The 26960-nt window shown below is 39.1% G+C and overlaps 1 protein-coding gene across 1 annotated transcript in view; it reads right to left on the bottom strand.

Annotated features, from left to right (window-relative positions):
- The window catches only part of STK32C (serine/threonine kinase 32C), a 246082-nt gene that overhangs the window by 72472 nt on the left and 146650 nt on the right, over positions 1–26960 (bottom strand). Inside the window, exon 2 of the mRNA XM_070752455.1 lies at positions 23276–23331. Within this exon, the coding sequence (XP_070608556.1) occupies positions 23276–23331 (56 nt within the window). The remainder of the gene's footprint in view (positions 1–23275; positions 23332–26960) is intronic.

The following is a 26960-nucleotide window of genomic DNA, read 5'->3' as shown; positions in this document are numbered from 1 at the left end:
TATGCTTTTCTGACAAGCTCAAAATAAAGTTATCAGTTTTACCTAAATTAGAGTAATTTCATCAGCACTGAATGTGAAGTGAGTTCTAATAGCTGGATTTAAATATACAATTCAGTGTGAAAGGCCAATTAGAAAATTACCAGTGACCCCATCTCTACAGCCTCTTTGTCAATGGCATACACAGGGAATCCCTGATAAGATGGAGTGGCTGTGGGTTTTGCCTCCCAAGGACAATTCCATCTGTCCATCCATTACCCTGGGGGGGAATTATTAACCCCCTCAGAGAGGGTCCGCAACTTGGGCGTCCTCCTCGATCCACAGCTCACATTAGAGAAACATCTTTCAGCTGTGGCGAGGGGGGCGTTTGCCCAGGTTCGCCTGGTGCACCAGTTGCGGCCCTATTTGGATCGGGAGTCACTGCTCACAGTCACTCATGCCCTCATCACCTTGAGGCTCGACTACTGTAACGCTCTCTACATGGGGCTACCTTTGAAAAGTGTTCGGAAACTTCAGATCGTGCAGAATGCAGCTGCGAGAGCAATCATGGGCTTTCCTAAATATGCCCATGTCACACCAACACTCCGCAGTCTGCATTGGTTGCCGATCAGTTTCCGGTCACAATTCAAAGTGTTGGTTATGACCTATAAAGCCCTTCATGGCATCGGACCAGGTTATCTCCGGGACCGCCTTCTGCCGCACGAATCCCAGCGACCAATTAGGTCCCACAGAGTTGGCCTTCTCCGGGTCCCATCAACTAAACAATGTCGTTTGGCGGGACCCAACTCCCCCCAGAGATTAGAATAGCTCCCACCCTTCTTGCCTTTCGCAAGCTTCTTAAAACCCACCTGTGTCGTCAGGCATGGGGGAATTAAGATATTCTTTCCCCCTCGGCTTCCACAATTTATATATGGTACGTTTGTATGTATGATTGGTTTTAAAATAAGGGTTTTTAGTTTTTAGTATTGGATTGTCGCACGTTGTTTTTATTACTGTTGTTAGCCGCCCCGAGTCTACGGAGAGGGGTGGCATACAAATCCAATAAAATGAAATGAAATTAAATGAATCAAAAAATTCAGCATTGGTCAATCAGTTGGCTGTTTTTGGGAAATTGGTGTTGGTTATGGCCTATAAAGCCCTACATGGCATCGGACCAGATTACTTGTGGGGCTGCCTACTGTCACATGTATCCCAGCGACCAGTTAGATCCCACAGAGTCGGCCTTCTCCAGGTCCCATCAACTAGACAATGTCATTTGGGAACAGCCTTATCTGTTGAGGGGGCGGTCCTCTGGAATCAGCTCCCAACCCGAAAATTCGTATTGCCCCTACCCTCCTCACCTTTCCTAAGAGTTTTAAGACTCATTTATGTTGTCAAGCTTAGGACGATTAGACCTTAGCGCCTAGCCAACGAATGATTGTATGGTTGCTGTACGAATGGGTGTGACTGATTTTTAATTTAATTAGGGATTTTAGATTGCATTGTAATATTAATTTAATTGGATTGATTTTATTGTAATTTACTGTTTTTTTTATATGTTGTAAGCCACCCCGAGTCTTCAGAAAGGGGTGGCATAGAAATAAAATACATACATACATACATGCACGCACGCACGCACACACACACACATGCATGCACGCACACACACACACACACACAAACAAACAAACAAACAAACAGAACACACCCAGATTACACTAGAATCACATGGTACTCTTCTCTGTAGTGATTGGTGACAGTTTTTCCTATAGTTGGTGGCATCTGAATTTGAGCCAGTTGTCAGACACTGCCCTTAACAGTGTAACATGGCACATGTCTATGGCAAGAAACACAACAGTGTCCTTTTCTGGATGCATACCAAGGGCATGCTATGTGAGGAGTAAAATTTAGAAAAATGAGAGTCCTTCTCAGATCCAAGTTGGGGGGAAAGGTGATAAAAGTGGCTGTGTAAATGAGCTCTATACATTGCTTTGTATTTTATTTTAATGCAAAAGACTTTGGTGTAGGGTTTATTTAGTTGTTTCTATATACTATCTTAGCATTTCAGCCAATATCTCAACTGTACATCAGGTACATCAATAGCTAAAGGTGCTTTTATAAATGGATGTGGTTTCCACTTAGGTATGTCTTGCACTCCTCCAATTACTTCTCCTTCCAATGAGAAATGAGAATCACAAAAGAAGAGTGTCTCATGCTGGCATTTGATCTACAGCATTATTTTCCATAGATGACAGACAGACGGACAGACAGGCGGGCGGGCGGGTGGGCAGACAGGCAGGCAGGCAGGCAGGCAAACAGGATTTATTACGTATCATTTTAAGAAAAAAAAAGTAGCATAAAACAAGACTGGATGCTTAATACTTTGCCAACATGTCAGAGCTGAGATGTGAAAAGAGCCTTAATTTTTAAACAAGATTTTAATGACATTTACAACTGAAACATTCCTACTTTCTTCCTATGTATTAAAGTCTTAAAGTAAGGTCATCCTAATAATTTCATCCTAATAAATTCTCAAATGAAGACTAATACTTTGGAGTTTTCAGCTTCCATTCTTTGCCGTGAGAAATATGCGCTGGGTTTATAATCAATTAGCAGCCAAAAAAAGATTTGATAGCAACTCACCTGCCACTAAAACCTGGGTGGTTGTTTTTTTTTTTGCTGAACCTTGTGGATGAAAATGGAAATTTGAAAAAAATAATGAAGTTGATCTGGTCAATCTACACTTAAATAGCTCAAACTGTTATGTTTCTGGATGAGAAGGTAGACAAAGAAGTTCCAATAAAACTCATAGTGAAATAAGATGAAAATAGGCACCTAAATGCTCATGTGAAAAGAAAGAGTTTTGCTTTGATCTGCAAGACACGCATTGCAGTTTTGCAATCACTCAGGCTCCTCCATGCTGTATCACTAATGCACATTTCATTTAATAACTGCTCCGGTGGGAAACCTACTGAGGGTGAACAAGTAATTCTGTTTCCAGGATACAAACAGTTAATAGAATAGAAAGCTTCCGGTCTATATCAACCCTATGATAAAGAAATTGCATATTTTTGGCTTGGAAATGAAATGTGACTAAGTCCCATGTATTCAAGCCATGGAATAATCATAATAAGGCTCTTAATTAAAGACAGGAAATGTGTATTTCCAGGTGGGTTACCTCACAAGTGGGTCATCTCTTCCATTAGTATCTGGAAAGCCTGCTGCCTAATTAAAATAAATTAATAGGAAATTGGTATCTTGCATTTGCAATATCCTCCAATATCCTACCTTCACTAGTCACAGAGGTAAACTCTGTGGAAAACCATCTATAACATGCTCTATCATAAAAGGTTCCTAACCATTCCAAGATAGTGGGGAATCCAAGTTGTAAAAAAACTTTGAAATCTTAGTGTTTGAAATCTTAGTGTTAGAGTTGTTATTTATTTATTTATTATTTAGATTTGTATGCCGCCCCTCTCCGAGGACTGGTGTTAGAGTTAGAACAAGTTGTTAGACAGACTAGAACTACCTATAAACTGACCTAATAATATCCAGAACCAACTAAGCCATGAATCAGATATAACAAAAATAAGAAACATCATCCACCTCCATCACTCACATGCACAAACAATCACCGAAGAAGACATTTTGGAAGTTACCAGAATTGGACCTGAGCACAAGTATAACGATGGCTCTAACCACCCCAAAACCAATCCCAAACACAAGACCAGTCTCAAATGTAAACTATTAAATGCTAGAAGTTTAGTCAACAAGATGTCTGAATTCCTCCTTCTACTTGACACTCCAACTTTGATATAATTTTTATATGCGAAACATGGCTAAATGCTTCCTACCCAGACTCCATTATCACGTCAAAAAACTACCATGTTTTTCGCTCAGCCCGTGAATCCCGCAGAGGAGGCGGAGTAGCTATATTCTATAAAAAATCGCTGAACCTAAAATCTCTTCTTCCAAGCTTCTCCAGCATATAAAAAGCTCTATATGAAAAGAATTGAATTGTATTTAAATATGGTTTTATTCTTAAATACCAGCCCTTAAATCATTTCAGAATGACCTCATGCTAAATCTACTCCACTTTATTATCAGATTTCAATGGGCAGTTGGGAGAAAGGAGGGAGGGATTTGTAAGACCTTTTCTGGCTGAAAATGTGGTGCGCTCCAAAGTGCTGGCTGCACCTGTGTTCAAGTCTTGATGTATAAATAATGCATTTCGTTGAGCAGCAGAATTTTTTGAACAAATACAGTGGCACCTCTACTTACGAACTTAATTCGTTCCGTGACCAGGTTCTTAAGTAGAAACGTTTGTAAGAAGAAGCATTTTTTCCCTTAGGAATCAATGTAAAAGCAAATGATGTGTGCGATTGGGGAAACCACAGGGAGGGTGGAGGCCCTGTTTCCTCCCAGGAAATTCCTAGAGAGGCCCCATGGAAGCTTCTCCCCACCTTTTCCAGCCCTGTTTCCTCCCAGGAGATTCCTAGAGAGGCCCCACGGAGGCTTCTCCCTGCCTTTTCCTGTTACAGTTATGGCCTGGGGGCCATAAATTCACAGCTTGATGGTCAACTGTAAGAATGGTGTGTATGTGTACGAGTGTGTTTTTCTTTTTTTTAAATGGGTTTTTTAGTTTATTATGTTTTAACCTCAGGTAACTATTTGACTTCTTTTACTGTTGTGTATTTATTCTTATAAATTGCACCGTTGTTGTAAGCCGCCCTGAGTCCTTTGGGATTGTGCAGCATAGAAGTCGAATAAATAAGTAAAATAAAATAAAATAAAATAAAATAAAATGGTTCTTGAGAAGAGGCAAAAAAATCTTGAGCACCCAGTTCTTATCTAGAAAAGTTTGTAAGTAGAGGCGTTCTAAGGTAGAAGTACTGCCTGGGTTACAAGTTTGAGGATGAAATATTACAGGTTTTATACTCAATACATCTTGAGAACCTGAATAGAGAGAAGGCATTTAATCAACAAATCAATTTAAAGCAATTAGCATTAGTTTCCTTCTTCTTTATCCCAATTCACTCTCTACCAAAGTTTCCAAAGCCCCGAAGCATTATGGTTCCGCTCACTACTGTACAGTATAGCATGCAGTGCACCTGAAGCTTCACTTGACTTTTGCACCGTAAATTATTTAACAACATTATGTGAGCCTTCACTACTTGCAAGCCAGACAACAAGTCAATAAAAGCCAAGCTCCCAGTTTATATTTTGCTTTGATTTTACAGTTTGCGCTACTGTATAATTTCTGGCACGCATTCAGCTCTTGCCCCAGGAAAGGTGTTGCAATTTGACACACTTTTTTCCTCTTGCAGTTTATCCAATAGTCAAACAGATGGTAAACTGCTGGAGTTTGACACAAAGTACTAGGCAAAGCTGGCGATAGAAAAAATATATATATATAAGGCCGAAATAGTGCTATCCTAGTCTCCCTTAATTTTAAAAATTCAGCAAAAACATGTGATACACACACACACACACTGCTCAAAAAAATAAAGGGAACACTTAAACAACACAATATAACTCCAAGTAAACCAAACTTCCGTGAAATCAAACTGTCCACTTAGGAAGCAACACCGATTGACAATCAATTTCACATGCTGTTGTGCACATTCAACTTTGTACAGAACAAAGCATTCAATGAAAATATTTCATTCATTCAGATCTAGGATGTATTATTTAAGTGTTCCCTTTATTTTTTTGAGCAGTATATTTCCCTTTACATGGACCATATTGCAAACCTGCCCTATTGTCAGAAACAGGACAATTTAATTTAGTTTAGTTTAGTTTAGTTTAGTTTAGTTTAGTTTAGTTTAGTTTAGTTTAGTTTAGTTTAGTTTAGTTTAGTTTAGTTTAGTTTAGTTTAATTTAATTTAATTTAATTTAATTTAATTTAATTTAATTTTTTATAAGCTGTCCAACTCCTTCCAGACTCTGGGCAGCATACAGCATTTTAAAGCAACATGATAACAATTTAAAACCCCAAGAATAAAACATTCATATCCATAGCCAGAGCTAGATGGTATAGCTCAGAATATCCATGGCCAGAGCTAGATGATATGGCTCAGAATAACATTTTGGTGTTAAGTATGCAAGACTAGATGGAATCTGAGCTTATAAAATTGGGGAAGCGGGGTGGGGGTGGAGAACCACTATCACAACTTTTTAATAAAAATCACAGCTTCTGAATTTTCTTTCCATTATAATTGATAGATGTTAAGGAAGAAGGAGCTATGGCAGGAAAGGCTTAAGGAATCTCTGACCCAGAGTCAAATTATATTATAAATATCCCTAGAAATAGTCATTTCTATTTACATTAAAATGTTGTCTACAAGCAGTGCAAAGAGAAACTGTTTGGTTAGTACTGTTCCATTGAAAGCAGTTGCTACCTCAGGATACTAAACAGTGGATTGTTTGTAAAATTCCCGAGGGAGGAAAAGAGTTGAGGAAGCCTTGACTTGCTCCTTTGCTTCCCTTGTCATATTCTGCCTTAACACAACACACAGTATTAATCTTCTTACATGAAAGGATCGGAGAAGCATATCTGTGAGATGGAATAGGTCAGGACAACAAGCTGGATATGTAGCTGCATCCACCTTTACAATTGCAAGGCTGTTTTGAGAAAGAGAGAGAGAGAGAGGATAGAAGGAGGATAGTTTTCCAATCCTATCTCCAAATAACTTGAAAATGCAAAGAATGCCTAAATTCTAGGAATCAAAAAAGAAGAAGCGGATTGCATCCTCCTTCCTAAATACCCTTCCCCATTACAGTGATTCTTGCTGCTTTTAAAAACAATGGATAATTAAAGAGTGATGGTGAAACATTGGCCCTATAGGATGGGTGAATAATTTGGCATTTCAGGACTTCACTAACAGATATTATAGCTCCCTTTCATCTTTTCTGCCCTTGAAAGACCTGGCTATTAGTGCTTTCGGGGGTTTCTTCCCAAGTAGGATTTGGAAATTTCTGGCGACGTCTCGACGAGGTCCCACTCGTCATCTTCAGGCTGGTGTTTCTGTCCTTGTTCTAGGGCTATTCAATTTTTTAAGTTTAATTTTCAGACGCCGTAGAGACCATATGATAAAGTACAGGATATTCTCTTATCAATACTGACTTATAGGGGAATTTAAAAAAGTTTTCAGTAACAGTGTAGTAAGATTGAAATTAAGTTGTTGTTAGCCGCCCTGAGTCTGCGACGAAATGGACGGCATATAAATGTAATTAATTGATTAATTAACTGATGATAAACTATCTTATTTTAAAAGTTTATCCTGGATCACATAACATTCTCAAATATTGATTAAAAATCCAGATATAATTATAGAGGAGGGAGGGAGGATCCTCTGAATATTAATATTTGTTTTTCTACTGGGATAGCTGAAATGTCAGGGATTACTATGACATCAGTGGAAAGGATTCAGACACTGAAATTTACACAAAGAGGGCAAATTATATCCTCTAATGGCCATTCCCTTTGCTGCCAATGCTGTCCTCCCTATGTGACCCTAAAATCCCTTTGAAGGAGCTACTGCTCATGCACTCAGTAACAACCCTACTAAGACTATGGTCTCTTCCTAATGTGAAGTTCTGTGCATGAATAATGTACATGAATGATGGTTTCTGAACATACAAAAGAAAGAATGCTAAGGCGTCAACTGTGGAAAACTAAAACAGCTGATATCAAGTCTTCATATGGCATTTGTGATCACATGCACATTCTGAAATACTAACATTTTCTAAATTTCAAAGTTCAGCTCTAAAGACCCAGCATCAATTAGACAGTTGGAAAGGACATTTAAGTTTTACAAATTCAGCATTTATCATTGAGAAAGCAATTCACAAAGGAAAGGAGGGGACAGTACCCTTTTCAGTGAATTTGTAAAAAAAAAGGTGGCCAGGAAGAATCAGACTCCAAAAATTACGATGGTGTTATAAAATTTATTGCTGAGACAAGTATCAGACAGGTTTTAAATGTTCTGACTCTTATCCTTTTGCCGGGAATATTGAATAGCTGTGGCACAAGTCCCTTTAATTAAAATGTTTTTTTGATCCTTTAAAAATTCTTCTTTAATATTGAAATGCCTGGGGAAATGGCTTCAGAAGATCAATTATGTGGTATCTAGGCATACCAGGGAAGTTGGGGGAAATGTAAGATGGGGTGAAGATGAGATTGGTATTAGGCATTAACATCCAAAGATGGTTGTGTGGAGGCCAAAAGAGATTGTTACATATGCTCCATGATTCTTTTAAAATTATCCACTGTACCTTCTATATAGAAGACTGCAACCTAGAAATGAAGTGTTTTGCATTACTGTCAGAGGAATGTCTGTGTTAATATTTTATTTTCTTGCTCACTGTTTGTATATGGAGATTAATTGACAGCAGAGGTGGAATTCAGCAGGTTCTGACCAATTCTGGAGAACCACTAGTGGAAATTTTGAATAGTTCAGAGAACCAGTAAATACCACCTCTGACTGGTCTTGCACCATCTATTTTTTGCCTCCCAGCTGCCCGGGAGAAAATGGTAATTTTGCAGTAACCTTCCTTTGGAGTAGGGAGGGAATTGAGATTTTACAGTATCCTTCCCCTGGAGTGGGTGGGAATGGAGATTTTAGAGTATTCTTCCCCTGCCATGATTACCATGACACACCCACAGAACTTGAAGTAAAATTTTTGAATCCCACCGCTGGTGGGCAGTATTACCAGGTAAATAAGAGCAATCTCCTGCTTAAAACCCCAAATAATTACTACAAATACAAGGTTCACTGCAGTCCTAAGGTTGTGGAAAACTAAAATCCTTCAAAAATGTTTGTGGAATACTTTCACTGTCAGGAATATCTACTGATACCTAACAAACTCTGAAAATTACTGATAAATATATATTCCAGTGATAGCTAAAACCTTACAAAAGATTTGGGAAAAGCCCCCGTCTCTCTTAGAAATACAGTGGTACCTCAAGATACGAACTTAATTGGTTCCAGGGGGAGGTTCGTAAGACGAAAGGTTCGTAAGACGAAACATTGTTTCCCATAGGAAACAATGTAAAGTCAATTAATCCGTGCAACAACCCCCCCCCCCCCCGCAAAAAAACGCTGCCGCCTGGCTGTCACCTATTAAAACAGCCGGGCGGCTTCCCTCTCTCTCTCTCTCTCTCCTTCCTCCCTCCTCCTCCTCTTCCTCCTCCTCCCATATTCCGCCTCCCTCCCAGCCCGCTAGGCAGGCCAGTGGTCCCCGTCACGGAGCACAGCCAAGTGGGCTCCGCTCTGTTCCCTGCCGGCCCGATTGAGGGGCCGGCGGTCTCCGCCAGGGAGAGCTTCCTGGCTTTCGTTCTTGTTGGATTCGCGAGCTTTCATGCCCAGGAAGCTATCAGAGCTCGGGAAGGAGCCCACGGTCAGTCGGCTACGGGCGGGAGGAAAGCGAATGCCACGTGGCTGGGCTTGGCTCCCCCCCTTACCAGCTCAGCAGGCAGCCACCGCGGAAGGCTCCATTCTGTTCCCTGGCGGCCACGGAGCCCGGCCCCGTGGGCTCGGTTACATCTTCCGCTGCCAGCCAGGCAGCGCAACAAAGAGAGGCATTCGCTTTCCTCCCGCCGGCCCCTCAATCGGGCCGGCAGGGAACAGAATGGAGCCTTCCGCGGCGGCTGCCTGCTGGGCTGGTAAGGGGGGGAGCCGAGCCCCGCCCCGTGGCATTCGCTTTCCTTCCGCCCGCAGCTGACTGATCGTGGGCGGTTTCCCGATCTCGGAGAGCTTCCTGGGCATGAAAGCTCGCGAATGCAACAAGGATGAAAGCCAGGAAGCTCTCCGAGATCGGGAAGGAGCCCACGGTCAGACGGCTGCATGCGGGAGGAAAGCGAATGCCTCTCTTTGTTGCGCTTCCACCAGCATGGCCTGGCTGGCAGCGGAAGATGTAACCGAGCCCACGGGGCTGGGCTCGGCTCCCCCTATTACCAGCCCAGTAGGCAGCCGCCGTGGAAGGCTCCGTTCTGTTCCCTGCCGGCCACGGAGCCCGGCCCCATGGGCTCGGTTACATCTTCCTCTGCCAGCCAGGCAGTGCGAGCAAAGAGAGGCATTCGCTTTCCTCCTGCCGTCCCCTCAATCGGGCCGGCAGGGAACAGAATGGAGCCTTCCGCGGCGGCTGCCTGCTGAGCTGGTAAGGGGGGGAGCCGAGCCCAGCCCCGTGGCATTCGCTTTCCTCCCGCCCACAGCCAACTGATCGTGGGCGGCTTCCCGAGCTCGGAGAGCTTCCTGGGCATGAAAGCTCGCGAATCCAACAAGGACGAAAACCAGGAAGCTCCTTCCCAAGCTCGGAGAGCTTCCTGGTTTTCGTCCTTGTTGAATTTGCGAGCTTTCATGCCCAGGAAGCTCTCCGACAGGCGCGTAGCTCCTCCCATCCATCCAGAAGCCAAAAGTTCTGCCCTTTGTTCACCAGCCTCCATGTTTTTCTTTCGGCTTCCGCCGGGCTGGGGGGCTTCCCAGCAACACCCCGAACCCGGAAGTTCGGCAAAAGTTCAGGGTTCAGGAGGTTCCTGGAAGCCCCCCAGCCCGGCTGTCACTTTTTAAAACAGCCGGGGGCTTCCCAGCAGCCTCCCGAAGCCGAACGCGGAAGTTCGGGTTTGGCGTTTGGCTTCGGGAGGCTCCTGGAAAGCCGCCCGGCTGTTTTAAAAGGTGACAGCCGGGCTGGGGGGCTTCCCAGCAACCTCCCGAACCCCGAACTTTTGCCGAACTTTCGGGTTCGGGGTTGGGGGTGCTGGGAAGCCCCCCAGCCCGGCGGTCACCTTTTAAAACAGCGGGGGCAGCTTCCCAGGAGCCTCCGAATGCCAAACCCGGAAGTTCGGGTTTTGCGTTCGTAACACGAAAAAAGTTTGTAAGAAGAGGCAAATTTTTTCTGAACCCCGGGTTCGTATCACGAGTTGTTCGTAAGACGAGGGGTTCGTATCTTGAGGTACCACTGTATTGCTTATTGCATCATGAAGAAACATAATGCTTTTAAGTTAAGATGTGGAGGTAAATGCACCAGAAAAAGTGCAGATCTTTGTAGAAGTCAAAAAATTAAGAGACTGACAAACTATATTGTTCCTATCAGCAGAAGCATTTTCAAATTAATACTTTTTTAATGCCAGGAATACTGCATAATTTCAAAAGAAAGAGAGAAGACATTAGAAGTTGTGACATAACTGCCAGCAAACGTTTGTCTATTTTAGCCTAATTCTAAATTGTGCATGCACACAAAAAATGAGAAGTTACTGATTGTACTCCAGATAAATGCCTGTAAATAAAAAACGAATGGGAAGACAAAATGAAGAAAAAAATTTGTTCTGCAAAAAATAAAAATTTCCCTTGTGGCACAAATTCACTATGGCATATTACTGGGGTAACGGGACCCCGAGTGGGTGTCACCTGTGCATGATGCATCCAGCCTGCAGGTTGCCAATTTGACACTTTTGCCTATGGGAATGGTCTACAGGTTGTTTTGCCCTACTGCCAATTTATTTTTTAAGGGTAGAATTAGAAATACAATGCCAACAACAGATTTCAAGTCAGGATTCAATATTGCCAATTATCTACCTTTTTTTACAGCTGGTTTAACCAGTATTGATGGGGGGGAAGAGGTCACTCCTCCAGCCTCTCCTTTCTGGGGTGCCATGGGGGTCAATATTTTCCCCCTTCTTTCTAACAACTCTCTGAGTGCTGAGATCATCAGCTGGTTCAAGATTTAAAATCAGCACCCTTATAACACTCAGTTTACATCTCTTGATTCCAAGCGGTCAATTAATGCTGCCAATATCTTGTCCAAGTGCCTCAAGGCCGTGCAGATTTGGATAGGGATAAACTGACTTTGACTTAATCCTATCAAGACTGGGTGGCTGTGGACATTAGAATCCCCCAGATCTGGAGATTTTCCCTATTTCCCTGAAGGTCATGTTGGATTCTTAGGTTCTTCTCAAAGAGCAGGTAGCAGCCATAGCTAAGAGGGCTTTGGGATTTACCTTATGCAACAAAAGTGGATTCTAAAAAATCCAGCAATATCTGCTACTAATATGTTTTATTAATAATACAGAAACACAGAGGATTATACAATCATATTTGACCACTTGTAATTTCTTATATTTCTATAACCTTAGAAAGCAAAATTCATTTTTATTGTTAGAACAGATAAAAAGATCTGTGCTGTTTGTTATCAAAATCCCAGTGGAAGTGAAGACCCCACTAATCCTGATGCTGGTAGGCAGAGGCAAAGCATTTTTTTTCTTGTTTTCCTCCCCTAAAATTAAGGTTGCATCTTATATTCCAGTGCATTTTATACTCTGAAAAATACGGTATGTTTTACTTTAAATTTTAGAATATTTGTGAGACTAAAGATGAAAACCTACCTGAGATTATGGCTGAAATACTACAGCAGATAGTAGACAGGAATAGGCAAGAAATCTTAAAGGAATTTGATGAGGTATATAAAATATATACAATTGCAATTACACCTGGGAACATAGACTCCCGAGGGAAACACATATAAGAGCCGGGGTGACGCAGCAGGTAGAGTGGTGTACTGCAGGCCACTGAAGCTGACTGTAGATCTGAAGGTCAGCGGTTCAAATCTCATCACCGGCTCAAGGTTGACTCAGCCTTCCATCCTTCCGAGGTGGGTAAAATGAGGACCCGGATTGTGGGGGCAATAGGCTGGCTCTGTTAAAAAGTGCTATTGCTAACATGTTGTAAGCCGCCCTGAGTCTAAGGAGAAGGGCGGCATAAAAATCGAACAAATAGATAAATAAATAAATTCCTAAGAAAAACGATGCGGGATGAGATTTTTAGTTCCACAAAAGAAGAGCCTCTGATGTATAAGGGAAAAGAAATCCTGACATAAACACAAATCCTTGTAAGATAAGAGAAAAATGGAGAAGCTACAGTATTTTATCGACTCAATAAAGTACAAAATTAAGTTTAGATGGCTTATCCTAGAAAAGATGTTGATAACATGAAGGGAGAAAAAAATTAGGATAGATACAATAGAAGAAATGCAAGATTTCTACGGACACCTGTTGACGGGAGTTGGAACAGTAAAGTAGAGATGAGAAGATAGCAAGAGTCAGGAAGATTAAATTTATTTCAGCAGATCCAATTAATACCAATCTAAAATATCATATACAGTAATAGTATTTTCCCAATGTTATCAATTAATTATATTATTAGTTACTTTAAAATAATTATATTAGGTTTAAATTCATAAAGGAAAAACTTAATTATTATCAATAATAAATTGGGGGGGGGGATATGGCTTCTATTGGCGAAATCCATTCTGGCATTACCAGGAAACGATTTTTTAAAATCTCATTCCAAACATCTAATAATGCCTTTCTGATTGTGTATCCTTTAAAATATGAGTGGGTTTTAAACTTTTCATACCAGACAAAGGCATGCCAATCTAGCATTAAATCGTGGCCCTCTAAATTTAATAATCTTCTATTTTCCAAAGTTAACCATTCTTTTATCCAAGATAATGCTGCCGCTTGGTAATATAACTTCCAGTTTGGGAGGGCAAGCCCACCCCTCTCTTTTCAATCTTCTAGTGAGCTTTGTTTTATTCTTGGTTTTTCACTTTGCCATATAAATTTTTTAGTAATCTTAGTTAGTTCTTTAAAAAAATTCCCTCCCGGGTTTATTGGAATTACCTGAAATAAAAACAATACTTTAGGGAGAATGTTCATTTTATTTGTAGAAATTCTTCCTAATAAGGATAGCTGTAAATTATTCCAAATTTCCAAGTCTTTTTTAATTTGACCTAAAAGTTTTATATAGTTATCATTTTTTAAAGATATAGCTTTGGCAGAGATCCAAATGCCCAAGTATTTTACATTTTTGTTATCTTCATTTTTGTTAAGTTTTCTAATTGTTATATCTGTGAATCCATCATGTTTTTTGTGAGTAATTGTGTCTTGTCCTTATTTATTTTCAAACCTGCCACTTTCCCATATTCTTCTATTAGTCTATTAATTTTAATATTGATGTCAGGGGATCTTCTATTATAAAGACCACATCATCAGCAAATGCTTGGACTTTGTATGTTTCTTTTTTTATCTGTAATCCTTTTATGTCATTTTTTATTCTTATCTTTATTAATAATGTTTCTAGTGTTAAAATAAATAATAACGGTGATATAGGGCAACCTTGTCTGACTCCTCTTTGTCTTTCTAATCTTTCTGTTTGTTCATTGTTTAATATAATCTTAGCTGATTAATTTGAATAAATAGCATCTATTATATTAAAAAATTTGGTTCCCACATTCATCTTATTTAATTGCATTTTCATGAAAACCCAATCTACGTTATCAAATGCTTTTTTGGCATCTAGAAATACTAGTGCCATTTGTTTTTCTGGGTGTTGTTCATAATATTCCAAAAGGTTTACAATTGGCAGTTTTACAACTGGTGGAACACAAAAAAAGATTTATAAAGATATCAAAACAAAGTATTGAATAGTTAAATTTACTAGATTGAATATATTACATAGCGATATTTGATAGATAAGTTTATTTTATTTCAAATTGATTTTAAGTATTTTAATTATAATTATATAACTGGAAAGTATTGAAAAGTTAAGATTTTTATGTTAGCATACATTATATAGAGATACTTTATTGATAAGTTGACTTTTCTGTATTGATCTAAACTAGAATTAGTTTTTCTTTCTGTATTAAGAAGACTTCTATATTGAGCGGAGCAATTGTAGTAGCTCCTTTTTGTGTTAAATGTTGTATGTCTTTTCCTGTCTTATATTTTAAAAATTAATAAAAAATATTTTAAAAAAACAACAACAACCCTCTCATATCTACACTTTAGCCAGCTGCAAATCCGCTGAACTATCCAGGGATTAAGTCCAGTCTTCACTAATTTATCTATCAGCTCTTTATGTGGAACCGTATTAAAGGCTTTGCTGAAGTCCAGATAGGCAATCAATGTATATTGATTTCTATTGAAGGTATATGTGATGTATGTTATCTATGTTTTTGATATGCAATGAAAAAATATTTAAAAAACTTCTATTGGAAAAAAATGTTTGGGACACAATGAAAGCTTATTTAAGTGGGCTGACAATTGCATATATAGCAATGAAAAATAAAGAAAAAACAAAAAATGTGTTTTTCCCGGAATGTTTGATTTGTATACTGTATCTGTATTTAAAACTGTTGTTTTTTAAAAAAAAATTAAGTTTCTCTTAATTGATGTAATAATAGATCCAGGCAGAGTATAATGTAAACAGATTTAATTTTCTTGTTCATGGCTTAACTTTGTTGAACTAGTTATAGCACTTTGAGAAACATTTTCCAGAGCTGCTTTTCAAGTTCCTGCATAATCTTACTTCACAAGGACTGAAATATCAATGATAGTTCTATAATATTGGGTGGTTTCTTAGCATTAAAAAGTAGGACCTTCATTTTTTTTCTCACTTAGGAAAAGGCAAAGCAAATACTGTATATATTTTCTAAATAGCAACAACAACAACAACAAAACAACAACAACAACAACAGAGTTGGAAGGGACCTTGGAGTCTTCTAGTCCAACCCTCTGCTTAGGTAGGAAACCCTACACTACTTCAGACAAATGGTTATCCAATATCTTCTTAAAAACCTCTAGTGTTGGATGACACTGATGACAGATATTTTTTCAATCCAAGGATATCTTTTTATTGAATATTTAATATACACTGCACACAAAAATAAAGGGAACTTCAAATAGCACATCCTAGAACTGAATGAATGAAATATTCTCATTGAATACTTTGTTCTGTACAAAGTTGAATATGCTGACAACAAAATGAAATTGATTGTCAATCAGTGTTGCTTCCTAAGTGGACAGTTTGATTTCACAGAAGTTTGATTTACTTGGAGTTATATTCTGTTGTTTAAGTGTTCCCTTTATTTTATTTTATTTTATTTTGAGCAGCATGTTTATAGCGTAGACATTGATGACATTGACATAAATACATTACAATTTTGTCATTTCATTTAAACTCGTTAAAACTAGGCAAAAAGGGTATCTAAAGAGCCATCTCTCCCCAATGGGATAAACTTGTTCCATTAATTCCAGCAGAAGATGCTTGCTATGGACCCCATTGGCTATGGAATTCCAACAGGTGTGTTAAGGAGAAGAGCCCTTCCATTTGTGTGAAACATTCTACTACTGGAAATGAGAACTGCTCCATCCTTTTTGGCTTTCTGTAAGTTACTAAAATTTGGCTTTGCCTGTTGACTTGAACTGAATGTGTTTGATGGTGTAAGAAGATCTCATTCACGTACCATCTAGTTTTGGTTTCTGTGTACAAATGGTACCTCAGTACACATCATTAATTATTTCTGGAAGGTGTCATAAATGACCACCCAACAATTTTTCCCATAAGGAGTAAATTTGTGAGCTGACAGCAGTAAGCGCTAGCAAATGATGAGTACCGAGACAAAATTTTCATGTCAAAATGCACTGAATACCAAATTTGATGTGTTTCAAAACAGTTGAGTTCCAAGGTACCATTATAGTTTTCAAAATTTTAATCCGTGTACCGTATATTTAACATATTTAAATTATTTTTTTATTTGTTTTATAATTTATGAGCTACCCAAAGTCACTTTATATGTGAGATTTGCAGATGGAGATTTGCGGATGGATGGATGGATGGATGGATGGATGGATGGACAGGATTGAATTACTTTTCAGCAGCAAATCACATTAGAAATGTGCCTTCTTTTCTTTAAAAGGTTAGGCAGAAGCCATTCTTTGTTCAGCTCATATAAAATCTTCTCTTAAATTAGGAAATCGGTGGAATTTACTGGTGAATCACACAACACTTGGATGACTCTTCACTTCACAAGTAATTACTAATGACTTATAGCTGAATATGGTAAGTACACCATGAACTAGAGTGAGGCAAAGTGATAGCAAATGTTCTATCTGCACTGTTTATACTGTGACAATTGCTTCAAAAGTATTTTTTCACTAATACAGTATTGCAACTAATGAAATATGCACATATAAAGAACCTTTACTTCTGGGTTGATTAGCAATGCTCCATATCTATCTATGTATCTATCTATGTATCTAGCTATCTAGCTATCTGTCTGTCTGTCTGTCTGTCTGTCTATCTATCTATGTATCTATGTATCTATCTATGTATGTATCTATCTATGCATCTATGTATCTATGTATCTAGCTAGCTAGCTAGCTAGCTAGCTAACTATGCCACCCAATCTCGAAGGACTCAGGGTGGCTTACAATAAACAATATAAATACAATACATTAATACATGAATATAAAATCTAAAACAATAAAATCAAACAATAAAATAATGTAAAATATGTGCAGGTAGTCCTCGATTTATGACTACAATTGAGCCCAAAATTTTTGTTCCTAAGCAAGACAGTTGTTAAGTGAGTTTTGCCCCAATTTATGACCTTTTTTTGTCACAGCTGAGTTAGTAACATGGTTAAGTTGATTCCCCCATTATCAGATCACAAAAGTTGTTCACTTGACCCTCGGACATTGTAACCATCATACACATGAATCAGTGGCTGCGCATCTGAATTTTGATCACATAATCATGGGGATGCTGCAATGATCCTAAGTGTGAAAAATGGTCATAAATCATTTTTTTCAGGGCTGTTTTAAATTTACTCATCCAACAAACTATTGTGAGTCTAGGACTACTTGTATTGTCAAAATTAATGAAAGATACATAGCTCTTCTTTTAGCTTACAAAGTACAATACATGTCAACAAAGTGTTCTAACTTTTTTAGAACATTCTAATCATGGAGAGGCAGGATAATTTCTGCATCTTCTTTTATATCTCTTCTATTGTCTCTCTTAAATACTTCCCATGGAAAGCAGTAGGACAAAAAAAATTTAGGCCAAGAAACCAAATTTTCTTTCAATAGAAGAATAAGAGAAAAAAAATGAATGGGAGAAAGGTGGCCTAGAATCTTTCAGATCCTAGTCTTTCCTGTCATTATCCAGGCCAGTTCCCAAAAAGTCACCTTCTGAAAATCAGCTGTCCAATGTAATCCCTTGAAGAAATGCAGAAATACAATGGCCCCAGCAAAGCCATTCTGAGAGACTCTGTAGCTTAAACATATTAACACAAAGCAAACCATGGCATATCTTCAGTATGTGGTTGCTTGAATAGTGAAAATTTCTTATTTCTCGAATGTTATTTTGCCTATTGTGTTTTCATTTTAACTGAATTCATTTGAGACAAACTACCTGTTCCTTTGTTAATTATTTTATATTCTTAACATCAATTTTTTAAATTCAGTTAAGCACATTATTTTTACAAACCTAATTTAATTAACTCTCATGCACAGACATATAGCTATATATTTCCTGAATTTTCTCTTGGCAAATATGTAATATCAAGACCATGATAGTCACTTAGTCAATGATAGATATCAAGTAGAGTTCATTATAATGACAACATGACCTAAATGATATTCAGTATTTGCTTCATTTGCCTACTGATGATGTGTATGATGACACTCTGCTCCTTCTTGGTTTACCCATGTGATAGCAAGTTCACAATAAAATAATATAAAATGCAGCAGTAAGACATTTATGGCTTCCTAGCTATTAGGTCTTTTGGGAGAGGCAGTTTGAACTCTATATATTTGTGAAAAAGATGTTTATGCAGACAAGCTATTTCCATTATAATAGTACACTACACCTATATATAAAACATGCCTTTGAATACTCTTCAAGGGTAGCTCCTGTGCATTGTAATAGTCCAAGTGGAGATGACTAAAGCTTGAGAGTCTAAATGCAGAAACTCCTGATCCAGAAAAGGGCACAACTGGTGCACAAAGTGAAGTTGCACAAAAGCTCTTCTAGCCACAACTGCCCTAGCCATGACTGCCATCTTCTCTTTAAGCAGGAGTCAAGTAGGAGAACCCACAAGTTGAAAGCAAGGATGGTAGCCATCCCACTCTCGTCAGAGATTAGTGAAAAGTGTGACCAATGCTGCTTCTGTCCCATAATTGGCCGTGAAACCTGACTGAAAGGACTCCAGATAATAATAACACATCCTCCTATGAACTGGGTATATGCAATTCATTTTTTTCCTGTACTCATTCTAATTTTATATATTGCTCAGCCACAAATCCAAGATACGAATGACAAATGTTAATTGTTCTGAGAGAAAGAAAGAGAAGCATGTGCTAATTGAGTTAAGACTTTATAAAAGGAAGAATTGTACACTGCATTTATGAAATTACTTTGAAAAGAGATCCCCATTCAGCTAAAATGTGACAATTTCTGTTACAAAGACAATTTCTTGTTTTTACCCAAAATAAATGTTCAAACACATGATGGTATGGGAACAAATGTATTCAGCTATACTTGCAGACACCTTGAGTCTGTCCTAGCAAGGCTCCAAAGATAATAAGGAAAAACAATACTTTGGGAGCAATATTATGGGCACAACTCTTAACGCTAACCTTGCATGTTAGAAGAGGCAAAGACCATATCTTATGCAATGAAAGCTGTGGTGCTGCAGTAGTTAGAATGCAGAATTACAGGCTAATTCTGTCAACTGCTAGCAGTTTGATTCTCACCAGCTCAAGATTGACTCAGTCTTCCATCCTTTCAAGGTTGATAAAATGAGGACCCAGATTGTTGGGACCAATATGCTGAGTCTGTAAATTGCTTAGAAAGGACTGTAAAGTACTCTGAAGTTGTATATAAGTCTAAGTGTGATTGCTATATATGTATCTATCAGTAGATACAATGGATTATAGATAGAGGCTGGAAATGATTTTTAAGACCCAACTGTATAATACAAATCATAAAATTACTTCCTTATCTAAATTATGGTGCAGAAGAAAAAAGCCATAAGAAATAAAGCAGGTAAAACTTGATTTTTCATACAAAAATCTATTCGGCTCTAGTTTTCAGAGTCAATTCTGGGACTCAGCTTTCTACATTCTTAAGGTATACAAGTAAAGTGTTGCAGCTAGCTTTGTTTCGTATAATATAGAGGCTAAACAGAAAGAAAAGAAAAACAAAATAGACACCATAAGCCTTGAAGCCTTGGAATGCACTACAATTGTTATGTAGCATTGCCTATGATTACCAGCAGAAATTTCCATTGAGATACCCACTGTACCATCCAGCCAATGACACCCCCCCCCCCAATATACATGTCTTTGATAATTATTTCCATCTTCTACATATATATAAATGGATGTATATATATACTGTATGTATGTTTGTTGGAGCATAACTCTAGAACACCTTGAGCAATTTTGACCAAACCTGGTACACAGATTACTTACCCTCTGAAGACAAACATTGTGGGGTAAGACACTCCTGTGTGTGTGTATGTGTGTGTATGCTTGTTCCACCATAACTCTGGAAATCCTGGGCCTTTAAAGAGAGTGAGTGTGGCGTCCTAGAGTGACATTTGTTGGTGATGTTACGGGAGGGAAAAGGGAGCCCGATTAGGCCAGTAGACTAATAGGCCTATGCAGGGAACACTCCTCTATGTCCGACAATGGTTCAGGCCTCTGATATAGCTTCATCTACAGGAATTTGTTGGTATGCTTGAGTCCAATTTGACCAAAAAATTTCCTTCCCCCAGGGAGTGCAGTAAGTGCTGGACTACAGGAATTGAATATGCAGTTCTGAAGTGCTCTATTAATTGTGCATTTGTAGTCAGCATAGATTCTGACAGACCAGTCTGATTTTACAAGGATGATAATTCGAGTTTTCCACTATGCATGGTCTACTCTACTGCCTCAAGGATATCCTGAGCTAATAGCTTATTTAAGGCCTCATCTGTCTTGGCCTTAAGGGCAAATGGAACTCACCTAGGTTTCAATCAGATGGGAGCTATGCCTGTGTACTTACCCAAGCTGTCACTGCGAAGTCCTGGATAAGCTAGGACATGTCTTATTCATTGATGTTATGGATGCCGGAGATAGATAGAACAAGAGGTCAAACAAGTCGAGCCCTAAAAGACTAGATTGGGTCTCCTCCAGTATTATGAGGGGAAGCTGCCCTGTAAACTTTTCAAACTGAATCTGGAATTTACAGGTACCAAGGATAGGAATATGGCTTCCTTGGTAATCCCTGAACCTAATATTGCATGGCTTATTTACCCTTTTTGAGATTTTGGGAACAAAATGTTTGATAGTACTTCATGACATCATGGATATGGAAAACCATGTTGTCTACCTCCATTTGTGCAGAGAATTGGTAAGGTGACTTAATGTCTGGAAAAAAAATACTGCAAGGGTAAGACACTCCCAACACCCGTGTGTGTGTCTGTCCTGGCACGCAGGTAGTACACAGTACCTCCCACCAGTCAGATGATATTTGGGTATCTGCCAAGCATGAGGGGGAAGTACAGGGGATGCAGCACAAGCCCCCCCAGCAGCCCAATTTTGGCTGCAGGGAGGCATACTAGGCCAAAAGCAGGGTTGGGGGGTTCAAGCGCAAATGCATAGGTGGCAAGGGGGATTAGGATGAAAAAATACCTGGGAAGCCAGGTCATCAGCTACCATTAAATAAATATAAGAACATCTACATTTACAAGTCAGATTCCTGTAGGAAACTCTGTAAGAAACCATCTTTCCACAATGAGTAGTGATATATTGTCCCCGACACAAAATTGCACTTACAACAATATCATACATGTTTTGTTTTAAAGTAGATTTAAGACATTTTTTTAAAAAAACTTGAGAGATAATTTTAAAAAATCTACAATGTTTTACATTTTAGAACCAAAGAAAGAATCAGTTACATAGAGAGAATGATCAACAACTCCATTTATAGTGGAAAGTATAATATTAAATAAGTCATATATGGAGAAAATAAAGTGTCTTCTCACTGTTCTTTATGACACGTCTGTAGCTTTCTCTTTATATTTTTGGATAAGGACTCTGAAAATCTGCTTTTCCTACACGTCTACCTAATAAAGAATTGGTGTTTCAAACACTTCAGAAATATAGTGAATGCTTAATGTGCAGGAATTGTGTGCATTGTGAAACATGCCTGAATCTAAAGACAGAATTCTATTAGCACCTTTATGAGGCACTGACTTTAAAGTTTGAACATCATAATGGAAATAACGACTCACACATAGCAGCCACAACAGATTCTTGAGTCAGGTTATGATTCAACGTATTCTAAGACAATTTTACTTACTTAATTCTTTATTACTTTTGGATTAAGAAATGACTAAACTATAAATTTCAAACAGGGGTGGGTTCTAGATTCTCCTGCTGCTGGTTCACTCAGGGATGCGCTGTGCGCGCGGGTGTGTGTGCGTGTTGTGTGCCACACTTCATGCGTATATGTGCTTTTAAAAAGCTTCTGCGCATATGCAGAAGCAAAAAACAAAATGGTGCCACCTATGGTGCCAACAAGAGAACCAGCTCAGGGGCATAGCAGGCCTGGATCACTGCCAGTTCCAACAACCCAGGCCACCAAGTTATTACCAGTTCTAAGAACCGGTCCAAACTGGGAGGAACCCACTCCTGATTTCAAACATACCAGATGATTTAAAAAATAAGAAAAGCTTGTCAAATCAAAATGTTCAAATGCAGCTTATATAACTTTTCTAAATGAAATTATACATATAATTCAGAATTTTGCTCCAAAGGATCAGGAGACAATACTGTCAAGACCAAAAGGTTTCAAATCTTTATTTTAACCTATAGGACAGTGATGGCAAACCTTTTTTTCTTTTGGTGCCGAAGGAACGTGGGCATGCGCTACTGAGCATGGGCAAGTGCCCACACCCATAATTCAATGCCTGGGGAGGGGGAAACAGCTTCCCCTGCCACCCGGAGACCCCCTGTAGGCTAGAAATAGCCTGTTTCCCAACTTTTGGTGGCCCCAGTTGGATTGTGTTTTCCCCTCCCAAGGCTCCAAAGACTCCCCTGGAGCTGAGGGAGGGTAAAAACGCTCTTCCTCATCCCCCCCCCCCAGGCTCTCTGGAAGACAAAAATGCCCTCCCAGAGCTTCTGTGCAAGCCAAAAATCAGCTGGCCTGCACACATATGCACGTTAAAGCTGAACTAGGGCAATGGCTTGTGTGCCAGCAAATATGGCTCGGCATGCCACCTGTGGCACCCATGCCATAAGTTTGCCATCACTGCTATAGGATTTCTACAAAGATTTCATACTATGAAATGTAACCCTCTGCTGAAAATGCAATTATCAGAGAATTAAATCTAACAAAAGCCAAGTATTTTATTTCTTAACTGGGTAGCACTTGCTCTCCATCCAATTCCAACTGCAATGTTTACTTACCTTTCCAAAGCTTCCTTTTCCAATTGCTCGAAGAATCTGGAAGTGATCAAAGTTCACTATAAAAACAAAACAAAACAAAATCTGTCATTTCTTCTTACTCCTCTATCAATGCATGTTATAGAAGAATGGCAATGACATAAGAAACAGCTATATAGTAACTTATTTTTTAAACAATTGTTTCGTGCTCATTTAACTAGATGTATTTGGACTTTCTTTCCTTCTTTCCTTCCTTCCTTCCTTCCTTCCTTCCTTCCTTCCTTCCTTCTTTCTTTCTTTTGGATTTATCTGCCACCCATAGGACTCTGGGCGGCTTACAATCATGAGACTAAATAATAATAATAATAATAATAATAATAATAATAATAATAATAATAATAATAATAATTTATTAGATTTGTATGCCGTCCCTCTCCGAAGACTCCAGGAATATAAAAACAAACAAGAACAATAAATATGAAAATAATATAAAATACATTTTAACCCTAAAAGCATACATTCTCTACACATTTATGGTCCCAGGCCCACAGGAAAAGCCAGGTCTTCACCGCTTTCCTGAAGACTGGTAGGGTGACCTATAAAACCCTGCACGGCATAGGACCAGACTACCTCCAAGACCGCCTTCTGCCACACGAATCCCAGCATCCAGTGAGGCCCCACAGAGTTGGACTCCTTAGGGTCCCATTGACCAAACAATGCCAGCTGGCGGGACCTAGGGGAAGAGCCTTCTCTTTGGGGGGGGCCGCCCTCTGAAATCAGCTCCCCCCCCAGAGATTCACACTGTCCCCACCCTCCACACCTTCCAAAAGAGTTTAAAAATTCATCTTTGCCACCAGGCCTGGGGTTTTTAGATCTTCCCCCCCGACTAATGATAGTTTTTTAAATTAGAATTTTAAGGATTGTTTTAATGTATTATTAATTTGATTGTTTATTACTGTTTTTCTGTTTTTTGTATATGTTGTGAGCCACCCTGAGTCTTCGGAGAGGGAAGGCATACAAATCCAATTAAATCTAAATCTGGGGATAATACAGATCTCCAGAGGCAGTTGGTTCCAAAGCAATGTAGCTGCTACAGAGAAGGCCCTTCCCTGAGACCCCACCAACCAACATTGTTTGGCAGATGTGACCTTATTGGTCATAGAGAGGTATGAGGTATAAGGTGGTTCCATAAATAGTTTGGTCCTAATCCATGTAGGGCTTTAAAGATAATAAACCAACACTTTGAACTGCGCTTGGAAGCCAACTGGCAACTAGTTCCATCCCCGGAGAGTTGGAGTAATATGTGTATCTTGGGTGTATCTTGGTACATACATTATGGCTTGCACAGCTGCTTTTTGAACCAGCTGGAGTTTCCGAACACTTTTCAAGGATAGCCCCATGTAGAGCACATTTCAATAGTCAAAGCGTGAGGTGATGAGAGCATGAGTAACTGTATGAAGAGCCTCCTGGTCTAGGTAGGGACACAACTGGTACACAAGTCAAACTTGTGCAAAGGCCTTCCTAGCCACATCATTGAGAGACGTTGATCTAGCCTCAGCTGTGGATCTAGGACACCCAAGTTGCGAAACCTGTCTGAGCGGATTATTTTTCTGGCCCCCCCAGCACCAAGGACAGACAGATGATAGAGTCTTTAGGAGGCAGAACCCACAACCACTCAGTCTATATATCCATCCTAAGATAAAATATAGGAAATAGTAGAAGGGCAGACTAGATGGACCATGAGATCTTTTTCTGCCGTCAATCTTCTATGTTTCTATGTCTTGTCTGGGTTGAGCTTGAGCCTGTTGACTCCCATCCAGACTCCCACGGCTTCCAGGCACTGGCACACCACATTGACCGCTTCGCTGAATTGACACAAGGTGGAAATGTACAGCTGAATATTATCAGTGTACTGCTGGTACTTCACCCTGTGTCGTCGGATGATCTCACCCAGTGGTTTCATGTAAATATTGTACAGGAGAGAGGAGACTGACCCCTGAAGCACCCCACAAAGGAGGGGCCCAGAGATCAACCACTGTACTCCCACTAACACCGACTGCAACCGGCTGGAGAGATAAGAGGAGAAATGACGCCTCCCACTCCCAGTTCCTCCAGCCATCGCAGAAGGATACCATGGTCAATGGTATCAAAGGACCACTGAGAGATCAAGAAGCACCACGATAGAGGAATGCCCCCTAACCCGGGCAGGCCAGAGATCATCCATCAGTGTGGATTTCCCTGATTTAATCCAGTCATCCATTTGTGCACTGGAGGAAAAAGGAGAAAAGATTACTATAATCTTTTAGAACTATATGATCGGAGATCTTGCATGCATACAAAAGACTGTCTCTTTGTCTTCTCCCTTAAACATGCAAGGGTATCATAAATCTTTCAATGTTTGCTTATTAAGAGGTTTCAATATCTGCCCGTGATCAAAGTATTCTCTTTCAGACATGAATCTATGCAGAATCCTATTTAATAAAATTTAGTGATATAAAAATGGAGTTTTAAGAATTCCACTAATTAAACTATTTCTGGCCTAAAACCAAGATACCCTAAAAGTAGTGTAGAGACTCATGTTCTTTTTAACTATCTTCCTATGAACTGCCTAACTGGTAGGTCTGTTCACAAAGGAGTTTAGAGAGAGTACTCTTTATACAATTGTCTTCTGAATCTTTATCAGCCAGGAAATGAATTAGCACAGTTTGCAAGCAAATAGATAAAACAAGGGAAAGAAATCATGGGGTAAAAATAGGAAGGGTTATAAAAACCCATTCATTACCTTTTATCCTGACTATGGCTCCAAATTTAAAGGTCCTTGTAACCAGAAATCATCAAGGGTCCTGCAGTCCAAATGATATGTAAGACTGGGGCACCCTACAATTAAAAACTGATGTCTTCCTATCATGAAAATGGGAAGGTTGGCATCTCTGAAATACGATGCACCATCCCCAAAAATCACATGGCAGCAGGAAAAGATTTAGCAAGGGCTTTCTAAGCTAAGCTGCAAAAATCCACATGTGCATTGGATGGTAGCAAAGAATTAATGTTTATAACCCTTACCTTCCATATCTGGTGGTTTTTATAGGGAAAACCTCCCCCCTTATCCTCAATATTTCAAAATCTGTTTTTTGTTTGCAAAGAGGCAGCAAAAGTTGTTTTTTTAGAAAAAAAATGCTCAGCAGTCTATGTAATTATTATTACTGCTAGTAGGAAATCATCATTTTGAAAACAGGCCACCGGCATCTGTTCTTTTGATTTATGGCTCCATTTGAACTTTTGCTCCTAGCTAATATCAGAGCTATAATGGAAAATAAAGGAGGAAGGGAAATGGGTTTATATATCACTTTAATTATATTTAAAGTGGCCTGGATATGCAGACAAAGCAACTTAAAAATTATTACTATTAGGATAATGGCCACAATCTTTAAAAAGTAATCATAACATGAGATACTATATTATTAATTTATCTAGCGAAATAAAAATCTATACCAACAATATATAAATATTTTTCCTTCCAGAATCCTGGTAAAATGTTATGGAAATCAATAAAATAAAATAATCACATTTCAATTAAAACCTGATATTAAATGATAGATATCTTACATCTGGATTAAATATTAGTCAAGATTTTCTGTATACTGTACATTGATCATTATCTGAGACATTTTACATGCAACTTGAACATCATAATGCATGGTGAATGTAC

The sequence above is a fragment of the Erythrolamprus reginae genome, chromosome 5 (assembly GCF_031021105.1).
Source record: "Erythrolamprus reginae isolate rEryReg1 chromosome 5, rEryReg1.hap1, whole genome shotgun sequence".
NCBI classification, from domain to species: domain Eukaryota; kingdom Metazoa; phylum Chordata; class Lepidosauria; order Squamata; family Dipsadidae; genus Erythrolamprus; species Erythrolamprus reginae.
Note: the sequence above shows the minus strand (reverse complement) of the source record. Positions and strands in the feature narration are given on the sequence as shown.